General features: G+C 35.2%; 1 protein-coding gene across 1 annotated transcript in view; it reads left to right on the top strand.

Moving 5' to 3' along the window:
* Grik2 (glutamate ionotropic receptor kainate type subunit 2) overlaps positions 1-23,820 on the top strand; it is a 697,720-nt gene that overhangs the window by 225,767 nt on the left and 448,133 nt on the right. The window contains 2 exon segments of the mRNA NM_019309.2: positions 426-593; positions 8,715-8,972. Of these exon segments, the coding sequence (NP_062182.1) occupies positions 426-593; positions 8,715-8,972 (426 nt within the window).

Below are 23,820 nucleotides of genomic sequence, written 5' to 3'. Positions count from 1 at the left end.
TAATACATTCAGTTAAAGATTTGTGACATCTTACTTAAATGTAATTCAGACTTCTGAATATTAAGATTTCAGTTTGGCATTATTCAGGAATGACAATTCTGTGTTAGTATATAAAAATGAGCAGATAATTTTGTATTCTGTGTTCTGTCTTAAAATAAGCATTCATAAGATATAAAGGAACACGTACCCTTATACAAAAGTAAATTAGGGCAGAATTCCAAAGTGTTTGTTATAGTTTCTTATAACTAAAATTTTATAGAAAAAGTAAATTACAGATCCCATTATGAAACAGATCCCCCTTTCTCTTTCTGTCTATCTGCATGTCTCTTTTTTATACATATATAATTTTTAAAAACATTTAAGCAAAAAAAAAAAAACTTAAGCTCTATTGGAACACCTCTGTAATTGTTCCCTTGTTTTCCTAGGTGGTATATTTGAATATGTGGAATCTGGCCCCATGGGAGCAGAAGAACTTGCATTCAGATTTGCTGTGAATACCATCAACAGAAACAGGACTTTGCTGCCCAACACCACTTTAACTTATGATACTCAGAAGATCAATCTCTATGACAGTTTTGAAGCATCTAAGAAAGGTAATAGAAATATACTATGGTTCCTAGATTTGAGATTTCTAGGTGTTCTTAAGAAAGTTCATGATTCCTTTATTTTGTCAATAAATTATTGAGGAAATTTATGCGAAGGAAATTGTCTGTAATATTTATATACATTTTATTAAAGGAAATGTTGATTTTTATAAATTTTCATTAGGTTTTATTCAAACAAATCCAATTTTAAGTGAAATCAAATTTGTGGTAGACGAATTGTTTTCCCATATTGTTCTGCTTTCATTGTTATTAGAGTTTTAAACAATTAACTAAAATAAATGGTAAAAGAATTGGCTGTTGGCCCAGTGAGTAGACTCAGGTTAAATACTTAGCACTGCATGGCAATGAATACTTATTTGTAACTCTAGTTTCAGAACAATGTGAATCACTCCTCTGGCTTGTAAAGACACTGCGTACACATGGTCACAGACATAGCACTCAAAAAACCCCAGTGCACATTACATAAATAAATTAAGTAATCAAAAGAAGAATCATCATTCCCCAGGCATGTATTATGCAAACAGAAGTATCAATAGTGACTATGATGAGGATACAGGACATCAGAGGACATAAATAGCTCCCTTAAAGTGGTCTTTAAGAGGACAACACAGGTAAACAGGTAGAAGCCCTTAAAAAGGAAACACAAAGATCCCTTAAAGAATTTCAGGGAAATACAACCAAGCAGGTGAAGGAATAGAACAAAACCATCCAGGATCTAAAAGTGGAAATACAAAAAATAAAAAAATCACAAACGGAGAAAACCTTGGAGATAAAAACCTAGGAAGGAGATCAGAAGTCACAGATGCAATCAACACCACAGAATAGAAGAGATAGAAGAGGGAATCTCAGGTGCAGAGATACCATAGAAAACAATAACAAAACATTCAAAGAAAATGCAAAAAAAAAGAAAGAAAGAAAGAAAGAAATCTAGGAAATCCAGGACCAATGAGAAGATCAACCCAAAGCATAATATGTATAGAAGAGAGTGAAGATTTGAAATTAAAGGGCCATTATATATCTTCAACAAAATTAAAGAAGAAAATTTCCCTAACCTAAAGAAAAAAGAGATGCCTATAAACATACAAGAAGCCTACAGAATTCGAAATAGATTGGACCAGAAAATAAATTCCTCCTGTTACATAATAGTTAAAACACAAATGAACAAAACAAAGAAAGAATATTAAAAGTAGTAAGAGAAAAAGATCAAGTAACATATGAAGTCATACCTATCAGAATTACACCAGAATTCTCACCAGAGACTACGAAAACCGAAAGATCCTTGGCAGATGTCATGCACATCCTAAGAGAACACAAATGCCAGACCATCCTACTATATACCCAGCATAACTCTCAATTAATATAGATGGAGAAACCAAGATATTCCATGACAAACAAAAATTAAAAATATCTTTCCAGAAATGCATCCCTACAAACAATAAAAGATGGAAAACTCCAATACCAGGAGGAAAACTACACCCTAGAAAAAGCAAGAAAGTAATCTTCTTTCAATAAGCCAAAAAGAAGATAGCTACACAAACACAATTCCACCTCTAACAACAATAATAACAGAAAACAAGAGTCACTTTTCCTTAGTATCTCTTAACATCAATGGAATTTTGCCCAATAAAAAGACATAGACTAAATATGTAAGCAGGTCCCAGCATTTGCTGCATACAGGAAACTCACCTCAGTGACCAAGACAGAAAATACCTCAGAGTAAAAGGCCTGAAAACAATTTTTTAAGCAAATGGTCCTAAGAAACATGCTGGAGTAGCCATTTAATATTGAATAAAATCAACTTTCAGCCAAAAGATATCAAAAAGATAAGGAAGGACACTTTATACTCATCAAAGGAAAAATTTACAATAACAAACTCTAAATTCTGAGAATTTATCCTCCAAATGCAAGGGTACACACATCCATAAAAGAAACCTTATTAAAGCTCAAAGCACACATTACATCTCACACAGTAAAAGTAGGTGACTTCAACATCCTACTCTATCAATGGATAGATTATGGAAATAGTAACTAAACAAAGACACAGAGAAACTAAGAGAAGTTATGAACCAAATGATATAACAGATATTTATAAAACATTTCATCTTAAAACACAAGAATATACCTTCTTCTCAGCACCTTATGATAACATTGTCTAAAAGTGACTACATAATTGGTCACAAAACAGGCCTCAATAGATACAAGAAGATTGAAATAAGATTATATCCTATCAGATCACCACAGACTAAGGCTGGTCTTCACTAACAACAAAACTACAGAAAGCCCACATACACATGGAAGTTGAACAACACTCTACCCAATGATAACTTGGTCAAGGAATAAATAAAGAAATTAAAGACTTTTTAGAATTTAACGCAATGAAGTCACATCATACCTGAACTTATGGCACACAATGAAAGCAGTGCTAAGAGGAAAACTCATAGCTCTGAGTGCCTCAAAAAGAAACTAGAGAGAGCTTGACAGCATACCTAAAAGCTCTAGAACAAAAAGAAGCAAATACACCAAAGAAGAGGAGAGTTCAGAAAATAATCGAACTCAGGGCTGAAGTCAACCAAGTAGAACCAAAAGGAACTATACAAAGAATCAACAAAACCAGGAGCTGGTTCTTTGTGAAATCAGGAATATACGTAAACCCATAACAAGACTAACCAGAGGGCACAGAGAATATATCCCAATTAAGAAAATCAGAAATGAAATGGGAAACATAACAACAGAACCTGAGAAAATGCAAAAATTTATCAGATCCTCCTACAAAAGTCTATATTCAACAAAACTGGAAAATCTGGTTGAAATGGATAATTTTCTAAACAGATACCAGGTACCAAAGTTAAATCAGAAGCAGATAAACCATCAAAACACTCCTGTAACTTCTAAAGAAATAAAAGTAGTTATTAAAATTTCCCAAACAAACAAAAACAAAATACCAGGAACAGATGGGTTTAGTGCAGAATTCTATCAGACCTTCAAAGAAGTCCTAATACCAATACTGTCCAAACTACTCCACAAAGTAGAAGCAGAAGGAACACTACCCAATTCCTTGTTTGAAGGCATAATTACACTTATACCTAAACCACACAAAGAACAAAGAAAGAGAACTTCAGACCAATTTCCAAAATAATAAAATTCTCTCAAACCAAGTCCAAGATCAAAATATCACTATTTAAAGATGATACGATAGTATACTTAAGTGACCACAAAATTTTTCCAGAGAACTCCTACAGTTGATAAAGAACTTCAGCAAAGTGGCTGGATATAAAATTAACTCAAACAATTAGGAGCCTTCCTCTTCTCAAAAGATAAACATGCTGAGAAAGAAAGTTAGGGAAATGGCAGCCTTCACAATAGTCACAAATTGTATAAAATACCATGGTGTGACTCTAAAAAAGCAAGTAAAATATCTTCATGACAAAATCATCAAGTCTCTGATGAACAAAATCAAAGATCTCAGGAAATGGAAAGACCTCCTATGTTCATGTATTGGCAGGATTAATATAGTAAAAATGGCCATCTTGCCAAAAGCAATCTACAGATTCAATGCAATCCCCATAAAAATTAGAACTCAATTCTACATAGATTTATAAAGAAGAATTTACATATTCCTTTGGAATAACAAAAATCCCAGGATAGCAAAAAGTATCCCCAACAATATAAGAACTTCTAGGGGAGCACCATTCTTCACCTCAAGCTGTATTACAGAGCTAACATGATTAAAAGTGTACGATATTGTACATGGGCAGGCATCTAGATCAGTGGGATAGAATTGAAGATCCCCACACCTATGGTCACTTGATCTTTGACAAAGTTGTTAAAAACCATCCAGTGGAAAAAAGATAGCTTTCTCAACAAATGGTGCTGGTTCAATATTGGTCAACTTGTAAAAGAACGCAAATTGATACATTCTTATCTCCTTGTACAAACTGAAGTCTAAGTGGATCAAGGACTTCCACATAAAACCAGATACACTAAAACAACTAGAAGAGAAAGTGGGAAGTACATCTAACACATAGGCACTGGGGAATGTTTCCTGAACAGAACATCAATGTCTTATGCTCTAAGATCAAGAATTGACAAATGGGACTTCATAAAATTACAAAGTTTTTGTGAGGTGAAGGAGACTGTCTTTAGGACAAAATGGCAACCAACAGATTGGGACAAGATCTTTATCAATCCTTCATCTGATAGAACTAATATCCAATATATACAAAGAACTCAAGAACTTAGACTCCAGAGAATCAGATTACCCTATTAAAAATGGGGTAAAGACCTAAACAAAGAATTCTCAGCTGAGGAATATCAAATGGCCAAGAAGCACCTAAAGAAATGTCCAGCATCCATAGTCATCTGGAAAATGCAAATCAAAACAATCCTGAGATTCTACCTTACATCAATCAGAATGGCTTAGATACAAAACTCAGTTGAGAGTAGAAGTTCCTGAGGATGTGAAGAAAGAGGAACACTTCTCCATTGTTTGTGAGAAAGCAAACTGATACAACACTTTTGAAATCAGTCTGGCAGTTCCTCAGAAAATAGGACAGAGTGCTACCATAGGACCCTGCTATGCCACTGCTAGGCACATACCCAAAAGATCCTCCAGTGTATAACAAGGACACATGCCCCACTATTTTCATAGCAGCATTATTTATAATAGCCAGAAGCTGGAAAGAACCCTGATGTCCTTCAACAGAGGAACGGATACAGAAAATGTGATAAATTTACAGAATGGAGTACTACACAGCTATCAAAAACAGTGTCTTCAGTATTCTTAGGCAAATGGATGGAACTACAAAATATCATGCTGAGCGAGGTAATCCAGTCACAAAGACACACATGGTATGCATTCACTCCTAAGTGGATATTAGCCCAAAAGCTTGGAATTCCCAAGATACCATTCATAGACCACAAGAAACTAAACAAGAAAACAAAACTGTGGATTCTTCAATCCTTCTAAAAAGAGGGAACAGAATACTTGCAGAGAAATTCTGGAGACAAGTGTGGAGCAGAGACTGAAGGAAAGGCCATCCAGAGACTGTTACACACATGGGGATCTATCCCACATGCAGTCACCAAACCCATTCACTCTTGGTTTTCCGAACAGGTGCATGCTGATGGGGACTGATATAGATGTCTCCTGAGAGGCTCTGCCAGAGCCTTTCAAATACAGAGGCAGATGCTTGCAGCCAACCATAGCACTGAGAATTGTGTCCCAGATGGTGGATTTAGAGAAAGGACTCAGGTAGCTTATGGGATTTGCAACCCCAATAGGAAGAACAACAGTATCAGCCAACCAAACACCCCAGAGCTCACTGGCACTAAACCACCAACCAAAGAGTACACTTGGAATGATCCATGGTCCCAGCTGCATATGCATTGATGCAGAACATCAATGGGCGGAGAGACCATTTGTTGATGCCCCCGTGTAGAGGAGTGCCAGGGCAGGGAGTGGGGAATGAGTAGGTTACTCTGTGTGGGAACACCCTCATTGAGGCAGGGGTTGGTGGGATGGGATGAGGTCTTCCTGGAGGGGAAACCATGAAAGGGGGAATAACATTTGAAATGTAAATAAAGAAAATATCCAATAAAAGAAAAATTAGTAGACTAACACAACATTTCATATCATCATATTCTTTAAAACAGTATTTACCTTTATGTGATTCTAATATTGTTTTAATAGTTACCTGACATAGAAACACATATTTGTAGATCTCCTTTGATGAAGTTGTATTCCAAGGTTATTAATATTAATGACAGTTGTTATTAAGGTACAATGCTTCTCAAGATGGAAGACTTTGTTTTCCCCAGACTCTAATCTGTGTTTCTCAAAGTCATATTTTGCTTGCCCTTTGAATCCATATTTTTGAGAATACAAATTAGTTTCCACATTTCAGATCCATGTCATGGTGATAAAATGTTTACAAGACTGGAGGGAAAAGGTTAGAGTTGACTGTAGAATGTTCTGTTTGTCATAACAAATGCAAAGTAAGTCATTAAATGCAAGACAAGCGCATTTGATTAGTCATATAGCTCATGATATTTCCATTAAGGAAGGAGGAACTCTGCTGCTAATGAAAACATTTAGATTGAAACATAAGGTGTGAGGAAAATACAGATAAAATATTAGTAGACTTCTTAATCATGATTTCAAAGGCTCAGTGTAAAAATATAGTTCAAATTTTCCTGACAAAAACAGAATACTATTGTCAGATGTCCTAGCACAATCCTTAGGCAATAAGGTACCTGGTTTATAAGGCATTTTCCAGATTAAGCATCTATTAAAGCCTATTAGGAATGTAGCCTAGAGCTAGGAAAACTCAAATAAGCAACTATCTTTGCAACAAGTAAAATGGGAAATGCTCTCATTTATATCTTATTTAGTGAGCTGTTACTGCTTAGGACATGTAGAAACAAGTAAAGGAAGAGAAATCCAAAGTATATTTTGAATCTTATAGGGTCTCTACAAATGTCCATCATCTTGTTGTAAAGTTTGACTTTAAAATAGTTAACAACTGAGACATTTAAAAATAATTTTAATCATTTTATATGGCAAGATGTTAAATTACAAATTTTCTGATATTTTTTCTTATATATTCTATACAAGCTATATTCACTGAAAATATTAATCATAAGTTTATGAGGTCTCAACCCTAGAAAATTACCTAACCATAGTCAACTAATATAAGCTGACACTGGGAGAAACAGTCTTCCCCAGGGAAGAGCATATCAATTGGTTATTCAATATCAAACATTCATCCCAGAAAACATACAAATACTTTGGTCCATAAATGAATACTTTGATATCTTGGAATTGAATTATTAATTGATTCATACAGCATATTTAGTGACTCCTGCTTAGCTAAGCAGGTGTTGCAAGTCTATTAACCTATATAACTCTGAAATTAAGATTAGGCCAGCCTGGTTAGCACAGGAAAACCTTTGGACAAACAAACAAATAAATAAATAAAAAACATCAGTGTTATTTAAAAACACAGGATTAATCCAGGTATTTTCATCTTTTTTGGGACTTTGTTTTTTTCAGGCAAGCCATCAGTTTCAAAATATATGAAGTAAAACTTCATTTTGAGTAAGATTTCAGAATTGACTTTATAATTTTTTTGGTTATTTTATTTATTTACATTTTAAATGTTATTCTCTTCCTAGGTTATCCTCCAAATACCCTCTATTCTATCCCACCTCCCCCCTTCTTCTGTGAGGTGTTCTCCTCACAGACCCACCCACTCTCTCCTCCAAAGGACCAAGGGGCTCCCCTCCCATTGATTCCAGATAAGGCCGTCCTCTGCTACATATGCAGCGGAGGCAGGGTTCCATCCAAGGGTACTCTTAGGTTGGTTGGTGGTTTAATCCCTGGGAACTCTCAGTGGTCTAGTTGGTTGATATGGTTGTTCTTCCTATGTGATTGCAAATCCCTTCAGCTCCAGCAATCAGTATCTTCAGAACCAATTTACTTGCATCATACTGAAGTCTTAAAAGAAATAAATCAAGTGATTTTTCACAACTAAATTTTATCTAACTTTAAATGTGTCTATGCTTAGGTATTCAGGGATCACATATTCTATGCTGAAAAAAATCCTTTAATTCTTTGTTCCTTTCCCCCACTCCCTTGGCATTGTCTACAGAATTACTTGAAATTTTGCTCCAGGGAAATTGGCCGAATTAACTTTCCTGTAATCACCTGAAAATGTTTTGTAAATAATGCAATAGTTGTAGTCAACTTAGGAAAGGTGAATGTGAAACAAAGAGCTTTCCCCACGTAAGAGCACAGCAACCAATTATCCTATTTCAAATGGTCAGCCTAGTAAACCTACATACAAGTCACATTTTATGGACTAAGCAAGTTTTATTTATGAATCCAGGAATCTGTACAAAGATAAAGACAATTAAAGAAAAAGAGGTCATGCATTTGAGAGCAAGCAAGAACATGGAATATTTTTTAGAGGGATTAAAGGGAATGAAGTAATATCACGAAATGTAGATTTTACTAAAGAAAAAATCTTTACCCAGAAGACATTTATGAGATTTGGTAGCAATGCATGGCCTCCTTCCCTCCCTATTGACCGACTTCTTTTTCCCCTTCAGCTTGTGATCAGCTGTCTCTTGGGGTGGCTGCTATCTTCGGTCCTTCACACAGTTCATCAGCCAATGCTGTGCAGTCCATCTGCAATGCTCTGGGGGTTCCCCACATACAGACCCGCTGGAAGCACCAGGTGTCAGACAACAAGGATTCCTTCTACGTCAGTCTCTACCCAGACTTCTCTTCCCTGAGCCGCGCCATCTTGGATTTGGTGCAGTTTTTTAAGTGGAAAACTGTCACAGTTGTGTATGACGACAGCACTGGTAAGAGCAGCAGCTTCTGAGGCTGACTTCAACACATTCTTTTCTAGAGCACATCCCAAGTTCCTTCTGTTCTTTTGTGGTTTGTTTTATTAGTTTAATATTGTTATTATTGTTATTATTATTATTATTATTATTATTATTATTATTATAATTATAATTATTATTATTACTATGTGAAGAGAGTGAAAGACATTTGGAGCCAAATATCAACACTTCTTTCACACATCCAGAAAAATAACAGCCTAATCACATGCAATTTCTCTTTATTTATAAAATAAGTGTCAGAGTATTGAATTTTACATCAAAAGACAGAGATAATATGAATATCATGTTATTTTATTTAAGTAATTTTAGATAAAGAGTAGTTTTCTACAGAAAAGTCTCATGAGTGTCAGTAAACACCAAGAAATTTACAATTTTGACAGAGAATTTTGTTTGTTTTGTGCAAATGATGTTTATAGCAAAGAAATAAAATCCACAGGTTTAAATAGTATGGTGAAATCCAAACTTTTACTTTTCTAAAACCTTGAATAGATAACAGTATTAAATATTCAAACTTTGGGGAGCTACTTTTGTGTAGATATATACTACTTAGAGACTTTAAAAACAGAATGAGAAATAAAATTTAATGAAATTAAATTAAATTTAATGAAATTCATGTCACTGCCTTAGAATATTTTACTAGCTGTATAGTGGTTGTCTATATTGCATTGTTTTAAGGGTTGATAATTGTGGTTGAATGTTGTGAATTGTTAATTTTAAACACGTCTCACAAACAAGAAAGTGAACAGTAAGATCAAACTTTAGTTTTCTGCTGACAATTAATTCGGTGAGGTAAATATGTTTATCATGGTAATTTATTTCATTTAAGGACATTTTTCAGTATTCTAAATATTGTTTTGAAATTAGAATGCAAAACATTTTATTTTAGGCCTTTTCACTATCCCCTCAAATTTACATTGAGATTGAAATTCATTTGAATTTAAATTCTCTCCAAATATGGCAGGAACAAGCTTTGTGCCCATTCACTTTGTATGCTGGCAATGAACAGAGCTTTGTGGAGAAACTTATCCGTTTTATAATGAAATTACCCATGCAAATGGACAGATAGAAACTCTGCTAAGAGAACAAAGAGTTTCAAGCTTGTACAAACAATGAAAATAGTTTTCAATATACTTTTACTGATTTAAGGAAGGGCTAGCCTCAAAAGAAACTTTATATTGGTTAAAAAAATCATAAAAATATTTTAATAAACTTAGCTTTTATGTTTATCAATAAAATCTTTAAAGTCACAAGTATTTTTTAATGGGTCTTTGAACTTAGGTTAGACTTTCCAAGGATTGTTTCTCCCACAAACCTTTTCCTTTATATAATTGGTAAAGTCCTCCTAGAAAGATGTGTCTTAACAGTTTTACTGAGTGTGCATAATTTGTGATACCCAGAGAATCTTCAGATAAAAATAATCCACCTTATTTATTTTATTTATGTCAATGGCCATATACACAAAGGTAGAATATGGATCTGGTCACTTCTCTATTCTCCCTTAATAATTTTCTCATATGTTGTCATATTTATACTTATACTTGTTGTACTTATTTTTACATATATGTGCATTTATATATATCTATATATGATTGCATTCTCTATTACATATTATTTTCACACTGTTTATAATTAGAAAGAAATTGTCAAAAGATTGATCAGTATAAAAATGTACATTCATGTATGACATACTGAATAAACAAAAACAATGACTTGTAACCAGCTCATATCACAATTAGTAAAGCAAATATTCACATGTACTTTTAAAATTATAGAGAATATTCTAAATATTTTTATCACCAGCACAAATATAAATAAAGAAATATTATTGTCAATTTCATTTATACCCTTGTGGAGATCTTGACCTCAAATTAAGTTTATTAAAAGCATTTAAGGGGTTGGGGATTTAGCTCAGTGGTAGAGCACTTGCCTAGGAAGCGCAAGGCCCTGGGTTCGGTCCCCAGCTCCGAAAAAAAGAACCAAAAAAAAAAAAAAGCATTTAAATTCATTTTTAAAAGCTTTATACCTGGGCCTGGTATACCTCTTTGCTATATCCAAGCATGGACATTGGTAAGATTACTACTACTTTGAGGTCAGCCTGGCCTACATAGCAAGTTCTAGGTTAGCCTGTGTTATAGAGTGAAACCTTGTCTAAATATTCACTTACTTTCCTTAAACAAGATGCTTTATCATTTTATTATTTTGAAAGTTACATGGACATTTCAGAAATATTTGATTTTGTATATAATATATAGTGATGCTAAAATTATAAATTTACAGAATTAAGCATATCTTAAAGTCTGAATATTGAATAATTATAGATTATATATTCTATTTTATGCAACTTTTAAGTCAACATGTATTGATTAGGCACCTGCTGGTGAGCATTGGCTCTTATAGCAGTGATCACATGCCAGTAGAAAGGGCAAAGGCCCCACCATTGTGCTTCCAAACCACATTTATAGACATTGGATTATTCACGATCTTGTATTATTTTTAATTAGCAAATTACATTGGTAACTAAATATTTTATCCTTTTGAAATTTAAATTTTTACTTTTGAGAACTTGGGTTTTCATTGTTTTATATAATAGAAATGACTTGTCAATATACAGAAAAATCTTTTGAAACACATTCCTAAGAAAAACTTCACTGTATGTAATTTTATGTCTCAAATTATCACGGATACAAGAATTTTTAAGGTGGACTGCCCAAGTAGAATAGATTACAGTTTGAAGTTGTGGGAAAAGTACACTTATAACAAAGACTGTGGACTGAATGTGTTCTCCTATAATCACACTTGTCAACTTAAAGAGCATTGACTTAGCTGTGGACTCATGTATCAATTGCTTACTGAAGGAGAGAGATGTGCCATTTTTATTACATGTCCCCTTTCCAGACTTACTTATTACATATGCTATCCCCTGTTTATATTCGTTTCCCCTTTGTTGTATTGTCCAGCTTGATACATGATAATTTCATCCACTTCTTGCTCCCACACCCTAACAGATGGATGTTAGATGAAATGTATTTCTGGACTAGGAGAACTTCTTAAAATCATGTTATCAGGAGCTATTCATTTTTATGATAATTAGCATTTGTTGTTGCTCTGGATGAATGCTTTTGAACACCACAGAAGTCTGTTATAGCTCTGAATGGTGTCCAAAAATGATGGAAATGAATTGGCTTCAGAAACAAAGCTCTTTCTGTCAGTCATTTTGGAACATATGATTCATTTTAAATATAAACTGAAGATAAATTGGATAGCTGTCAGCTTGTAAGCAATTCCAGGATAAGTTGTGAATATTTGCTTAAAAATTCCTGTGTTTCATCTTTGTTTGTAGATCAGCAGTCTATTAACAAAGAACTCTGGGATGGTAAGCAGAAGTCTAGGATTTTGTCCCAGTCTTGTGGCTAAATTACTGGAAAACATTGGAAAAGAAAGTAAGGGGATAGGAATGATTATAGATGAGCAATTATTCATTAGATATTGTCCATGTTACTCTCATAGATTATTTTGTTCAATCTTTCAAAACAGTTCTCTGAGTTGCAAAGAAAACAGGTTATCACTTCATCAGGCCAGCTTGTCATCTGGGCCTCCTACCCAGCATCAGCCTTAGAAACATAAATATCTCCCTCAAGTCCCAAGTCTCTTACTTGGGGTCCACAATTAAGTCCCAATTGCCAATTCTTTACTCCTCTGAATTCTCAAATAAAAAAATATCTACTGACTTCCACATTATGCTAACTCTCAGGTCAAAATATGTATCATCTGTGAGAGTTTATGTTACTAACTTGATGTGATTTCAACCCTTAGGTTATGTTTAATGAAATTCAGCTTGATTTCTCCCTTAATAACTGGAGTCTAAAATGCAGCCAAAATATTTAAAGAAGTCCTGCAAATAAATTTGTTTCTGAAGCTCTCTCACAATATTTGAGTTTAAATATTCAACTTCCTTTTATGCAATCAAAGCATTAAACTTCTTTCAGCTGCTAAACATAGTTTTGTTTTCACAAGGGAAGCAAAATTTCTAGCCCACTTCCGATTTTGGTAGACACATATGTGTATGTATGTGCACATTTTCACAAACAGATTATCTGTCTTTAATGCCCCAAATAAAGACTTTCCTGATCCTCTTTCCCATGTCTGAATACTCCTGCTAGCACTAGGTAACAGTCACTGTGTGTTGTTTTTGCTGGCTCTATTTATTCTGGATAAAGTCTTTTTCTAAGCAGAATAGACTCTGAAGATGTTCATTTTATCATAAGCTTTAAGCTATCTTTGTTCTTGAAAGTATCTTATTGATAATTTCACTATACATACATGGATATGATATAGTATAATTGGCTAGGGGGAAATTGAACTTCAATGAGTCATGTAATTTGCACAAAGTTAAATTTAATGAGTAACTCTGAAATACTCATTCAGTATTATTAATTCAGAAAATAAGGTTTTAGGTACACATAATTTCTTCCATTATTTCCAAGGAAAACTAGTATGAATTGCATTTCATTTATTTCATTAACAATCAAGCATGTTATTTTTAAGCAATTATATATAGACCAAATTTTGGTAAACCACCTGGGGCAGAGGTCACAGGATTTTGGATAAAACTTTGCCCCCATGAACTGAAGCAAAAGACAGGAAGGAAACCCCAGTACATTTTTAGTGCAAAAGATAAGAGAATGGCAAGAACAAAAATGTATGATGATTCCTGAGAGGAGCTTCGTTGGGAACTGAAGAGGAAATCTGCAAGTCTTACTGATTTCTAATGAAGTAATGTAAAGTAGAAGTGTCTCAACTGGAGAAAAAGCTGCAAGGAGTCATGTAAATATAAGGAGGCCCAAGGAAGACTGGTTGTTAGGAATTTTAGTTACTTCATTGTGAGACACTATCAGGGGAAAGAAGCATGAAGAAAAATTCACATATTTCATTAGATGCTGAGAAAGCATTTGACAAAATTCAACACCCCTTCATGATAAAAGTCCTGGAAAGAATAGGAATTCAAGGCCCATACCTGAACAAGTAAAAGCCATATACAGCAAACCAGTTGCTAACATTAAACTAAATGGAGAGAAACTTGAAGCAATCCCACTAAAATCAGGACTAGACAAAGCTGCCCACTCTCTCCCTACTTATTCAATATAGTTCTTGAAGTTCTAGCCAGAGCAATCAGACAACAAAAGGAGGTCAAGGGGATACAGATCGGAAAAGAAGAAATCAAAATATCACTATTTGCAGATGATATGATAGTATATTTAAGTGATCCCAAAAGTTCCACCAGAGAACTACTAAAGCTGATAAACAACTTCAGCAAAGTGGCTGGGTATAAAATTAACTCAAATAAATCAGTTGCGTTCCTCTATACAAAAGAGAAACAAGCCGAGAAAGAAATTAGGGAAACGACACCCTTCATAATAGACCCAAATAATATAAAGTACCTCGGTGTGACTTTAACAAAGCAAGTAAAAGATCTGTACAATAAGAACTTCAAGACACTGAAGAAGGAAATTGAAGAAGACCTCAGAAGATGGAAAGATCTCCCATGCTCATGGATTGGCAGGATTAATATAGTAAAAATGGCCATTTTACCAAAAGCAATCTACAGATTCAATGCAATCCCCATCAAAATACCAATCCAATTCTTCAAAGAGTTAGACAGAACAATTTGCAAATTCATCTAGAATAACAAAAAACCCAGGATAGCTAAAGCTATCCTCAACAATAAAAGGACTTCAGGGGGAATCACTATCCCTGAACTCAAGCAGTATTACAGAGCAACAGTGATAAAAACTGCATGGTATTGGTACAGAGACAGACAGATAGACCAATGGAATAGAATTGAAGACCCAGAAATGAACCCACACACCTATGGTCACTTGATTTTTGACAAAGGAGCCAAAACCATCAAATGGAAAAAAAATAGCATTTGAAGCAAATGGTGCTGGTTCAACTGGAGGTCAACATGTAGAAGAATGCAGATCGATCCATGCTTATCACCATGTACAAAGCTTAAGTCCAAGTGGATCAAGGAACTCCACATCAAACCAGACACACTCAAAGTAATAGAAGAAAAACTAGGGAAGCATCTGGAACACATGGGCACTGGAAAAAATTTCCTAAACCAAACACCAATGGCTTACGCTCTAAGATCAAGAATTGACAAATGGGATCTCATAAAACTGCAAAGCTTCTGTAAGGCAAAGGACACTGTGGTTAGGACAAAACGGCAACCAACAGATTGGGAAAAGATCTTTACCAATCCTACAACAGATAGAGGCCTTATATCCAAAATATACAAAGAACTCAAGAAGTTAGACCGCAGGGAAACAAATAACCCTATTAAAAAATGGGGTTCAGAGCTAAACAAAGAATTCACAGCTGAGGAATGCCGAATGGCTGAGAAACACCTAAAGAAATGTTCAACATCTTTAGTCATAAGGGAAATGCAAATCAAAACAACCCTGAGATTTCACCTCACACCAGTGAGAATGGCTAAGATCAAAAACTCAGGGGACAGCAGATGCTGGCAAGGATGTGGAGAAAGAGGAACACTCCTCCATTGTTGGTGGGATTGCATACTGGTACAACCATTCTGGAAATCAGTCTGGAGGATCCTCAGAAAATTGGACATTGAACTGCCTGAGGATCCAGCTATACCTCTCTTGGGCATATACCCAAAAGATGCCCCAACATATAAAAAAGACACGTGCTCCACTATGCTCATTGCAGCCTTATTTATAATAGCCAGAAGCTGGAAAGAACCCAGATGCCCTTCAACAGAGGAATGGATACAGAAAATGTGGTACATCTACACAATGGAATATTACTCAGCTATCAAAAACAACGACTTTATGAAATTCGTAGGCAAATGGTTGGAACTGGAAAATATCATCCTGAGTGAGCTAACCCAATCACAGAAAGACATACATGGTATGCACTCATTGATAAGTGGCTATTAGCCCAAATGCTTGAATTACCCTAGATGCCTAGAACAAAGGAAACTCAAGACAGATGATCAAAATGTGAATGCTTCACTCCTTCTTTAAAAGGGGAACAAGAATACCCTTGGCAGGGAAGAGAGAGGCAAAGATTAAAACAGAGACTGAAGGAACACCCATTCAGAGCCTGCCCCACATGTGGCCCATACATATACAGCCACCCAATTAGACAAGATGGATGAAGCAAAGAAGTGCAGACCGACAGGAGCTGGATGTAGATCGCTCCTGAGACACACAGCCAGAATACAGCAAACACAGAGGCGAATGCCAGCAGCAAACCACTGAACTGAGAATAGGTCCCCTGTTGAAGGAATCAGAGAAAGAACTGGAAGATCTTGAAGGGGCTCGTGACCCCATATGTACAACAATGCTAAGCAACCAGAGCTTCCAGGGACTAAGCCACTACCTAAAGACTATACATGGACTGACCCTGGACTCTGACCTCATAGGTAGCAATGAATATCCTAGTAAGAGCACCAGTGGAAGGGGAAGCCCTGGGTCCTGCTAAGACTGAACCCCCAGTGAAAGTGATTGTTGGGGTGAGGGTGGCAATGGGGGGAGGGTTGGGAGGGGAACACCCATAAAGAAGGGGAGGGGGAGGGGGATGTTTGCCCAGAAACCGGGAAAGGGAATAACACTCGCAATGTATATAAGAAATACTCAAGTTAATAAAAAAAAAGGTTAATGAAGATGGATCATCAAGAGGTTCTGATATTCAAATTCATAGTATATAAAAAAGACCAGGGTTTTTTTCTTTAGTGAGTGGGTTGTCACCCATTAGCAGAACTCTTTCCTTATTCCATGAAGCCACCCCACTCTAGTGATCATCCCTATTACTATATTATATTTAATGAGAATGAGAATAACTAAAGAGATGAACATAAATTTTCGTAGTTTGTGATTAAAATTCCAGGTTTTGAATACTGAACAATTTAAGTTTTGATTCGTTTTTGTGATGTAGCATATAGTTTCTACTACCCTGCTTTACATTCTGGGTGGACTTCCCTACCAGCCACCACCCTTCTTCCCTTTGATCTGAGGATGAAAGATACACACACATATAGCTCATTTTTAACCTGCCTTAGGACTCAGTGGCTGGGCTCTTGTAACCCTCCTGTGGCTAATGTGCATTTTCCTTTATTCCTTGCTCAGCATCCTACATCTGCCCTCCTCTTAGTTGCATTTCTAATCTCTCACCTGGGGAAGTGGCCAATGGCCACCCCACCTGAGATCTCACATGGCTGGTGACTCTCCCTTCAAAGCAAGGAAAACCCTTTCTCTTGCTTCTCCTACCCTGCCTGTGGAAACCTGGAAGTCCCGCCTCTTCCACCCAACCTTTAGCCACTGGCATCTTTATTGATCAATCAAGAACCAGTTGGGGAATAGGACCTTCTTGTGTTCATGTGCACATTCCTGATCAAAGCATCAGAGTCACCCCCTTCATTATGATACAATCATAAGTGATAAAGGATCCCAAGAACTTTGTCTGAAGCAAAAGACAACAGCATTTTTCTATTTATTTGGATGGAGTATATTTGTACACCTAGTTCTGGATATATTTTTAAGTACTTTTAGGGTGAGTTTGATAAAATAAAAAGTCAAAGAATGATTTTTATCTTATCTAAAGTGAACATTTAAATTGGATACACTAAAATAGACTCAATAGAGTAACTTAATTTAAAAATATATATCCCTGGAAGATACTAATTTTGAATTATTATAATTTTTGTATTGTGCAACAAAGAACCAAATAATATTAGAGAGTGGGGTAATTTAGATCTAAGATGATTATATGTTGTACATTTTAAGTACAAAGCTGCAATTGCTGTATTCTATAATTCCACATGCAAATACAATTAGCAGTTACAAGTTTAACCTAATTATTTGGATACAGTTGATTATATAGTCTGACATAATACTGTTTCCACAGTTAGTTATGTTTGAACTTTGGTTTATTTTTTTAATCCCAATTTCAAATACATAAAATTACTTAAAATATTATTTCCTAGAGTCTGATTACTGAGGTGCTATTTTAAATGAATTTATAGGACAAAGTCTTTAAGTGTTTCAGTCTTTCTAAGAAATACCATTCTGTAGCACAAAATTAAATTCTCTTATCTATAATAAAGATACTTTGGTATTAAGAAATACAAAGAAGTTTCATAGAAACCCTCAGTAATGATTACGTTTTACCTTGGTTGTAGAAAACAAAGATACTGTAAATGATAATAATTTTAATGAGGGTAGCCAGACATTCTCTGTTTCTCTAAACCAAAGCTTTCAAAATTTAGACAAACTGGCAAAACCTTATGGCATTTTTTAACTCTGGTCTCTTGTCCTGGTTTGTTTCTCTCTGTGTGCAGCCCAATGGGAAAATATGAACTTTAATGATCTCACTGATGTACCTGATAAGTTGTTTACACAGTTAAGTATAAAAATGAAAAAAATCTGCTTGGCCTAGATGTCATCACTCTCTCTTCCTTATTTTCTGCAATTCATACCCATTATATTATCATGCTCTTTTTCTCTATTTTCTCAGAAAACCAATTTTATTACTAAAACTCTGATATAAACTCTATGGGGTTGTCTATAGTCACCTGCTCCATATAAACCATGTTGTTTGTATAGAAAGTAGTTTAGTCATCTTCAGACAAGGCCAGACCAGTAGTGGTGTGGCTTTGCCATGTTATTTGTGTATAGTCATCTTTCCCTCCAAGTCCCAAATCTGGAGGCTGAATCATGCAGCAGAAGAGGGCCAAAAGCACTTAGGACTGTAGAACAGAACCTGGATCACACACCTACCACCTAGTGTATAAATGTGTCATCATTAAAACCCCAAGCAAAGCCTGACAACTCAGAAACATAGAGATATTTCCTATGGATCTCCTCCATTGAGATCCTCCAGAAAGATTCCCAATGTTCAGACAGTTGTGTAGCTAATATTGTTAGCACAATTTTATATCTTTAACAGCTTATCCCAGTCACTAGCAATGCTGATAGAATTGCTAGTGCTGGGCAGAAGTGGACAGCACCTATTCCAAGTGATTTCGATCCTGAATATACATTTAGAATATTCCATAGCTTTATAGTTTGTCTTGGGATCCAGAAACAGTCTGTTGGTGGTCAGAGGTAAAGGGTATATGTAGTATATGCCCACTGTGGCCTATAATACTCAGCTCCAAGGTGAGATCCAAGATGTACAGCTTCTAGGCCAGGATTTTGGATTGAAAATACTTACATGGGGAGATGTCATCACGAACAAAGTGGAAATCATCTCCATAGAACATGGTATTCTTGCTTTAGTTGATCTTACTTGTTTGTTTCTACATCATGATAGACTTATTTCAAGAAGTAGACAGTGTCACACCCAGGAACTATGACGTGGTAGTGACTTCACTCATATAGATATTGACATTTTCATCTACTCAGTCATGTTGACTGGTGTATTATCTCAGCCATGAAGGTGACTGGTGTATTATCTCAGCCATGAAGGTGACTGGTGTATTATCTCAGCCATGAAGGTGACTGGTGTATTATCTCAGCCATGAAGGTGACTGGTGTATTATCTCAGCCATGAAGGTGACTGCTGTATTATCTCAGCCATGAGGTTGGCATCAGATAGCTCAGAATGAAGACCTCACTCTTTGCTACTGTGCCTTGACGATGAAGATACCATTTTCATTCTCTTAAGGCTCTTAATCCTCTTATCATCTACTCTTCATGTTGTTTAAAGGTTTGTTTCTAGTATGACTTATGTCTCACTTGATTCCTTTCTCTCCATGAAACACCTCATGTAAGCTTTACCTCCTTCTATCTCCACATGCTCCATATTCACAAAGCTATTTCTGATGACAAACTTCAGGCAGCCATTTCTCTATTTATCAATAATCCACAGATATGTGTAAGCCAATATACATACCTAGTCTTTCAGCACAATATTTGTATTTTCCATGAAGTACGAATTCATCAAGTTGTCTCAGCCTGATCCTTATCACTTCAACTCTAATTCTTCACCATTAGTCTCCGTGTCTTCTCAGTTGCCTCTGATTATTCCAGAATTGTTTCTTTTTTCATTCCAGTTGCCTGTTGTTGTTGATGATCACATCACTGAGCACTTGAGTCATCCATGCCTACTACCTGATGTTACTCTCCAACTCAAAGCACATTTATGCCCAGTTTTTATTCGATTTATTTATTTATTTATTTATTTATTTATTTATTTATTTATTTATTCATTCATTTATTTTTAGAAATATATTCTGCAGCATGACTTTTTCTACTTCTATCATTCCCACCCTTTTGCTTCTCTGGTATTCTTTCTCTCAACACTGTGTTGTGACACTCTCAAATAATTGTCCTTCATGATGCATCATGTTTTTTTTTTTTCTCTCATTCTCTTTTGTGTGCATATTTTTTCTTTTCTTCCATAGTCCTTTTCTATCTTCCTCCCTATTTTTTAGTTTTATGATTTACTTCACAATAATCTTGTGGAGTAATATTACTTTACTCCTTTAGATGTGTTCATGGCGAGCTAGAAATTTTGCTCATCGTGTGTATCACATACAGTTATTATTGATAACAGTTTGGTTTCTGTAGTCATACAACCTACAGAGCAGATATAAAGTCCTGTCCATTTCTCAGGCTTGGAGTTCTGATTATGTTGTTATTATGTTGTAATTTTCATTTGTTTGTTTTATTTTTAGTTACTCCACTAATAATTACAAATTGTCTATTTTTCGTCACATTGTTTCCAGTCTAGCAGACTCAAAACCAAACCAAACAAACAAACTGTCATAGTTAGGGTTTCTCTTGCTGAGAAGAAACAACGGCAACTCTAATAAGTGAAATCATTTAATTGCAGTGGCTTACGGTTTCAAAGGTTTAGTCCATTATTGCCATGGTAGAAAACATGGCAGCATCTAGGCACATGTGTTGGGAGAGGAGGAGCAGAGAGTTCAACATCTTGATTGGAAAACCTTAGAAGGGGACTGTATGCCAAACTGGGTGTAGCTTGAGAATAGGATACCTCAAACCTGACCCCTGCTTATGTTTTAAGCTATGTCACCATCTCCTGTAATGTGACACACTTTCTCCAACAAGGCCACACCTCCTAATAGTACCACTCCTGATGGGCCAAGCACATGAATCTATAGGGGTACATACTTATTCAAAGCATTACATAAATCTAGCACATGGAGTCTAGTTTCTAAAATATACATATAACTATATATGTTAGAATGTGGAATGTTTAATATATATTCTACGATACCTAGTGTGACAATGATAAGCACTGTGATAAAGAAGAAAGTAACAGAGGCATATAGGAAACGAAAGGAAAATATCTCATGAGACACAGGGAAAATTGGAGTGTTTATTCTAGTATTAACTTACGAATGTTTGAATGGAGAAGCTTCAAAAATAGGAGGGAATAAAACACAGCTGAAGAGGAAAGAGCACAAGTTTTTAGATGAAGTGTTTGTTTTACTTAGTATAACTTTGGGGAAAAATGAATTTCTGTGAGATATTTTGCGATATGCATTACTTTTTAAAAATTGAAATTAGATCCTTATCTAATATAACATATCCCAATCATAGTTTTACCCTCTTTCTCACCCTCTCCCCTCTCTGCTGATCTACCTCCCTAGGTTTCCCTTCAGAAAACAGCAGGCCTCCAAGAGGAAACAACCAAATACAACAAAACAAGATAGAATAAAACAAGACAAAAGTCCTCACATAAAGGCTGGACAAAGCAATCAAATAGGAAGAGTACCAAGAGCAGGCAAAAGAGTCAGAGACACACCCATTTGCACTCTTAGGAGATTCACAAAAGTACCAAACTAACAAACATAACACACAACAAGGACCTGGGGCAGACCCATGCAGGCTCTCTCTGCTTGCCACTTCAATCTCGGTGAGCCCATATGATCCCTGCTTAATTGATCAGTGGGCCATGTTCTCCTTGAGTCCTGCATCTCTTCTGACAAACTTTCCTATCATCTGAGCTCTGACAGGATGGGCCCAATGCAGACCTCAAATTTAGAATTAATCTCTGCATAAAATTTAGCTTTACATCTCTGCACCTGCTTTAATCTGCTGCCCGGGGAAGCTTCTCTAATGACAACTGGACAAGACATGACTCTGAGTATAGCAAAATATCATTAAAAATCATTTTATTGATTTTTTCTGATAAATATGAAGAGTAATAATTTTGGAATTTTGGCTTCTTTTAAAAACGCAGAAACAGTATAAGGATATGATTTTCTTTTAATCCCAGGAAAGGGCTACAGGGCTGCTTCAGATTGTCTACTGCAGCTTACTCTGACTTGTCACATGTTATAGCAGAGGCATGATTTTGCCAGATGCAGATAATGTCTGTAATTGTGTGAATTTGGAATTCTGGGAACTTTGCAGAAGGTATATAAATGGTAGAGCCCTGAAATGGGGTAGGTGGGTTGATTGGTTGTTATTCGTTCGTTGGTTGATGTTGGTTATGGTTGGTCTCAGATTGTTAAGTAGTCATGTACAAAGAAGAAACAAGAAGAAATTAGATATCCTGACCTTGAAGATCACACTTGTGCCAAGGAAGTCAATGCTCCTACAACAAGAAGTAGTCTAACAATAATGTAGTCCCCTTAAAAATTTGACTTTATTTGAGGATCTTTTTCCTTTCCTTTCTATCTTTTTTTTTCTTTCTCCTATCTAGTGCTAGGGGTTTTAAAGGGTAGACAAACAGTGGTAGAGAAGCATAGAAGAACAAAGAACCCACAAAGTAGCAAAAGACAAGCTACAGATATATGATGAAATATGTATATATAGCTTTATTACTTTGGTATTTCTTTAAAGATAACTAAGTGTAAAAATAGATAAAATTTCATTTTTATATTGATATAGCAGAACAGTAATGATAATGCCTCACACAATTCATCCTAAGAACTTAATATTTTATTTTTAAGAGTATGGTTTCAAATAATGATGAAAGTAATACATCCATCTCTATAAGATATAATCGGTAATATATTGAATATATGAGCATAAATTAATGTAAAGCATATCATAATTTTAATAAAAGAGACTAATCAAACTTAAAAATACAGTTAACATATGTACTTTTGATATGGTCACTAATTTTTATTTCTGGGGCATATTTTATTTGTGTAAAATTTTATCTTATTATATAGTAGAAAACATAATTGTCTAATATTGAAGCTTTGGAGAAGGTAAAAATGGAAATCTAAGAATGAGTTACGTGCCCATCATTATTCCAGAGTTCTCCAAAAATATTTACAATTTTATCTAACAAACAATAAATATACTTATCTAATTGAGAATGCTAGCATATCTTGAATCTCAAACATGTTCCCTTTTATTTAAATATATTCTGTAATTTCTTCTTCAACAAATTACAGTAAATTAGTGTTGACTTGTCACCATACTATGCTATCCAAAGCATTAGAAATTAATTTTTCTATGTTAAGCTAACTCATCTTGTTCTTGTTCCCCACTCTTGGTTTCTGACCATCACCATCTGTTCCTATCCCCTAATCTTGACTATGAAAACCACCAGATATCACATCCAACATTCTAGGTTTCTGACAACACTATATCACTGTCTTTTATGAGAAAAACTTCTTTATTATCCACACATCAGTGAGACCATGTGTTACTTGTCTCTGAATGTTTGGCTTTGTTTATAAGGACTGTAGGCTTATCTTGTCATAGAAGACAGGATCTGGTTCATCTGGTGTATTATTCATATACACATACAAAGAAAAATAATGCAGTTACATGAATACATGTTAAGACCT

The sequence above is a fragment of the Rattus norvegicus genome, chromosome 20 (genome assembly GCF_036323735.1).
Source record: "Rattus norvegicus strain BN/NHsdMcwi chromosome 20, GRCr8, whole genome shotgun sequence".
In the NCBI taxonomy this organism is placed as follows: Eukaryota; Metazoa; Chordata; class Mammalia; order Rodentia; family Muridae; genus Rattus; species Rattus norvegicus.
The sequence above is the reverse complement of the archived record's forward strand: the minus strand, read 5'-3'. Positions and strand labels throughout refer to the sequence as shown.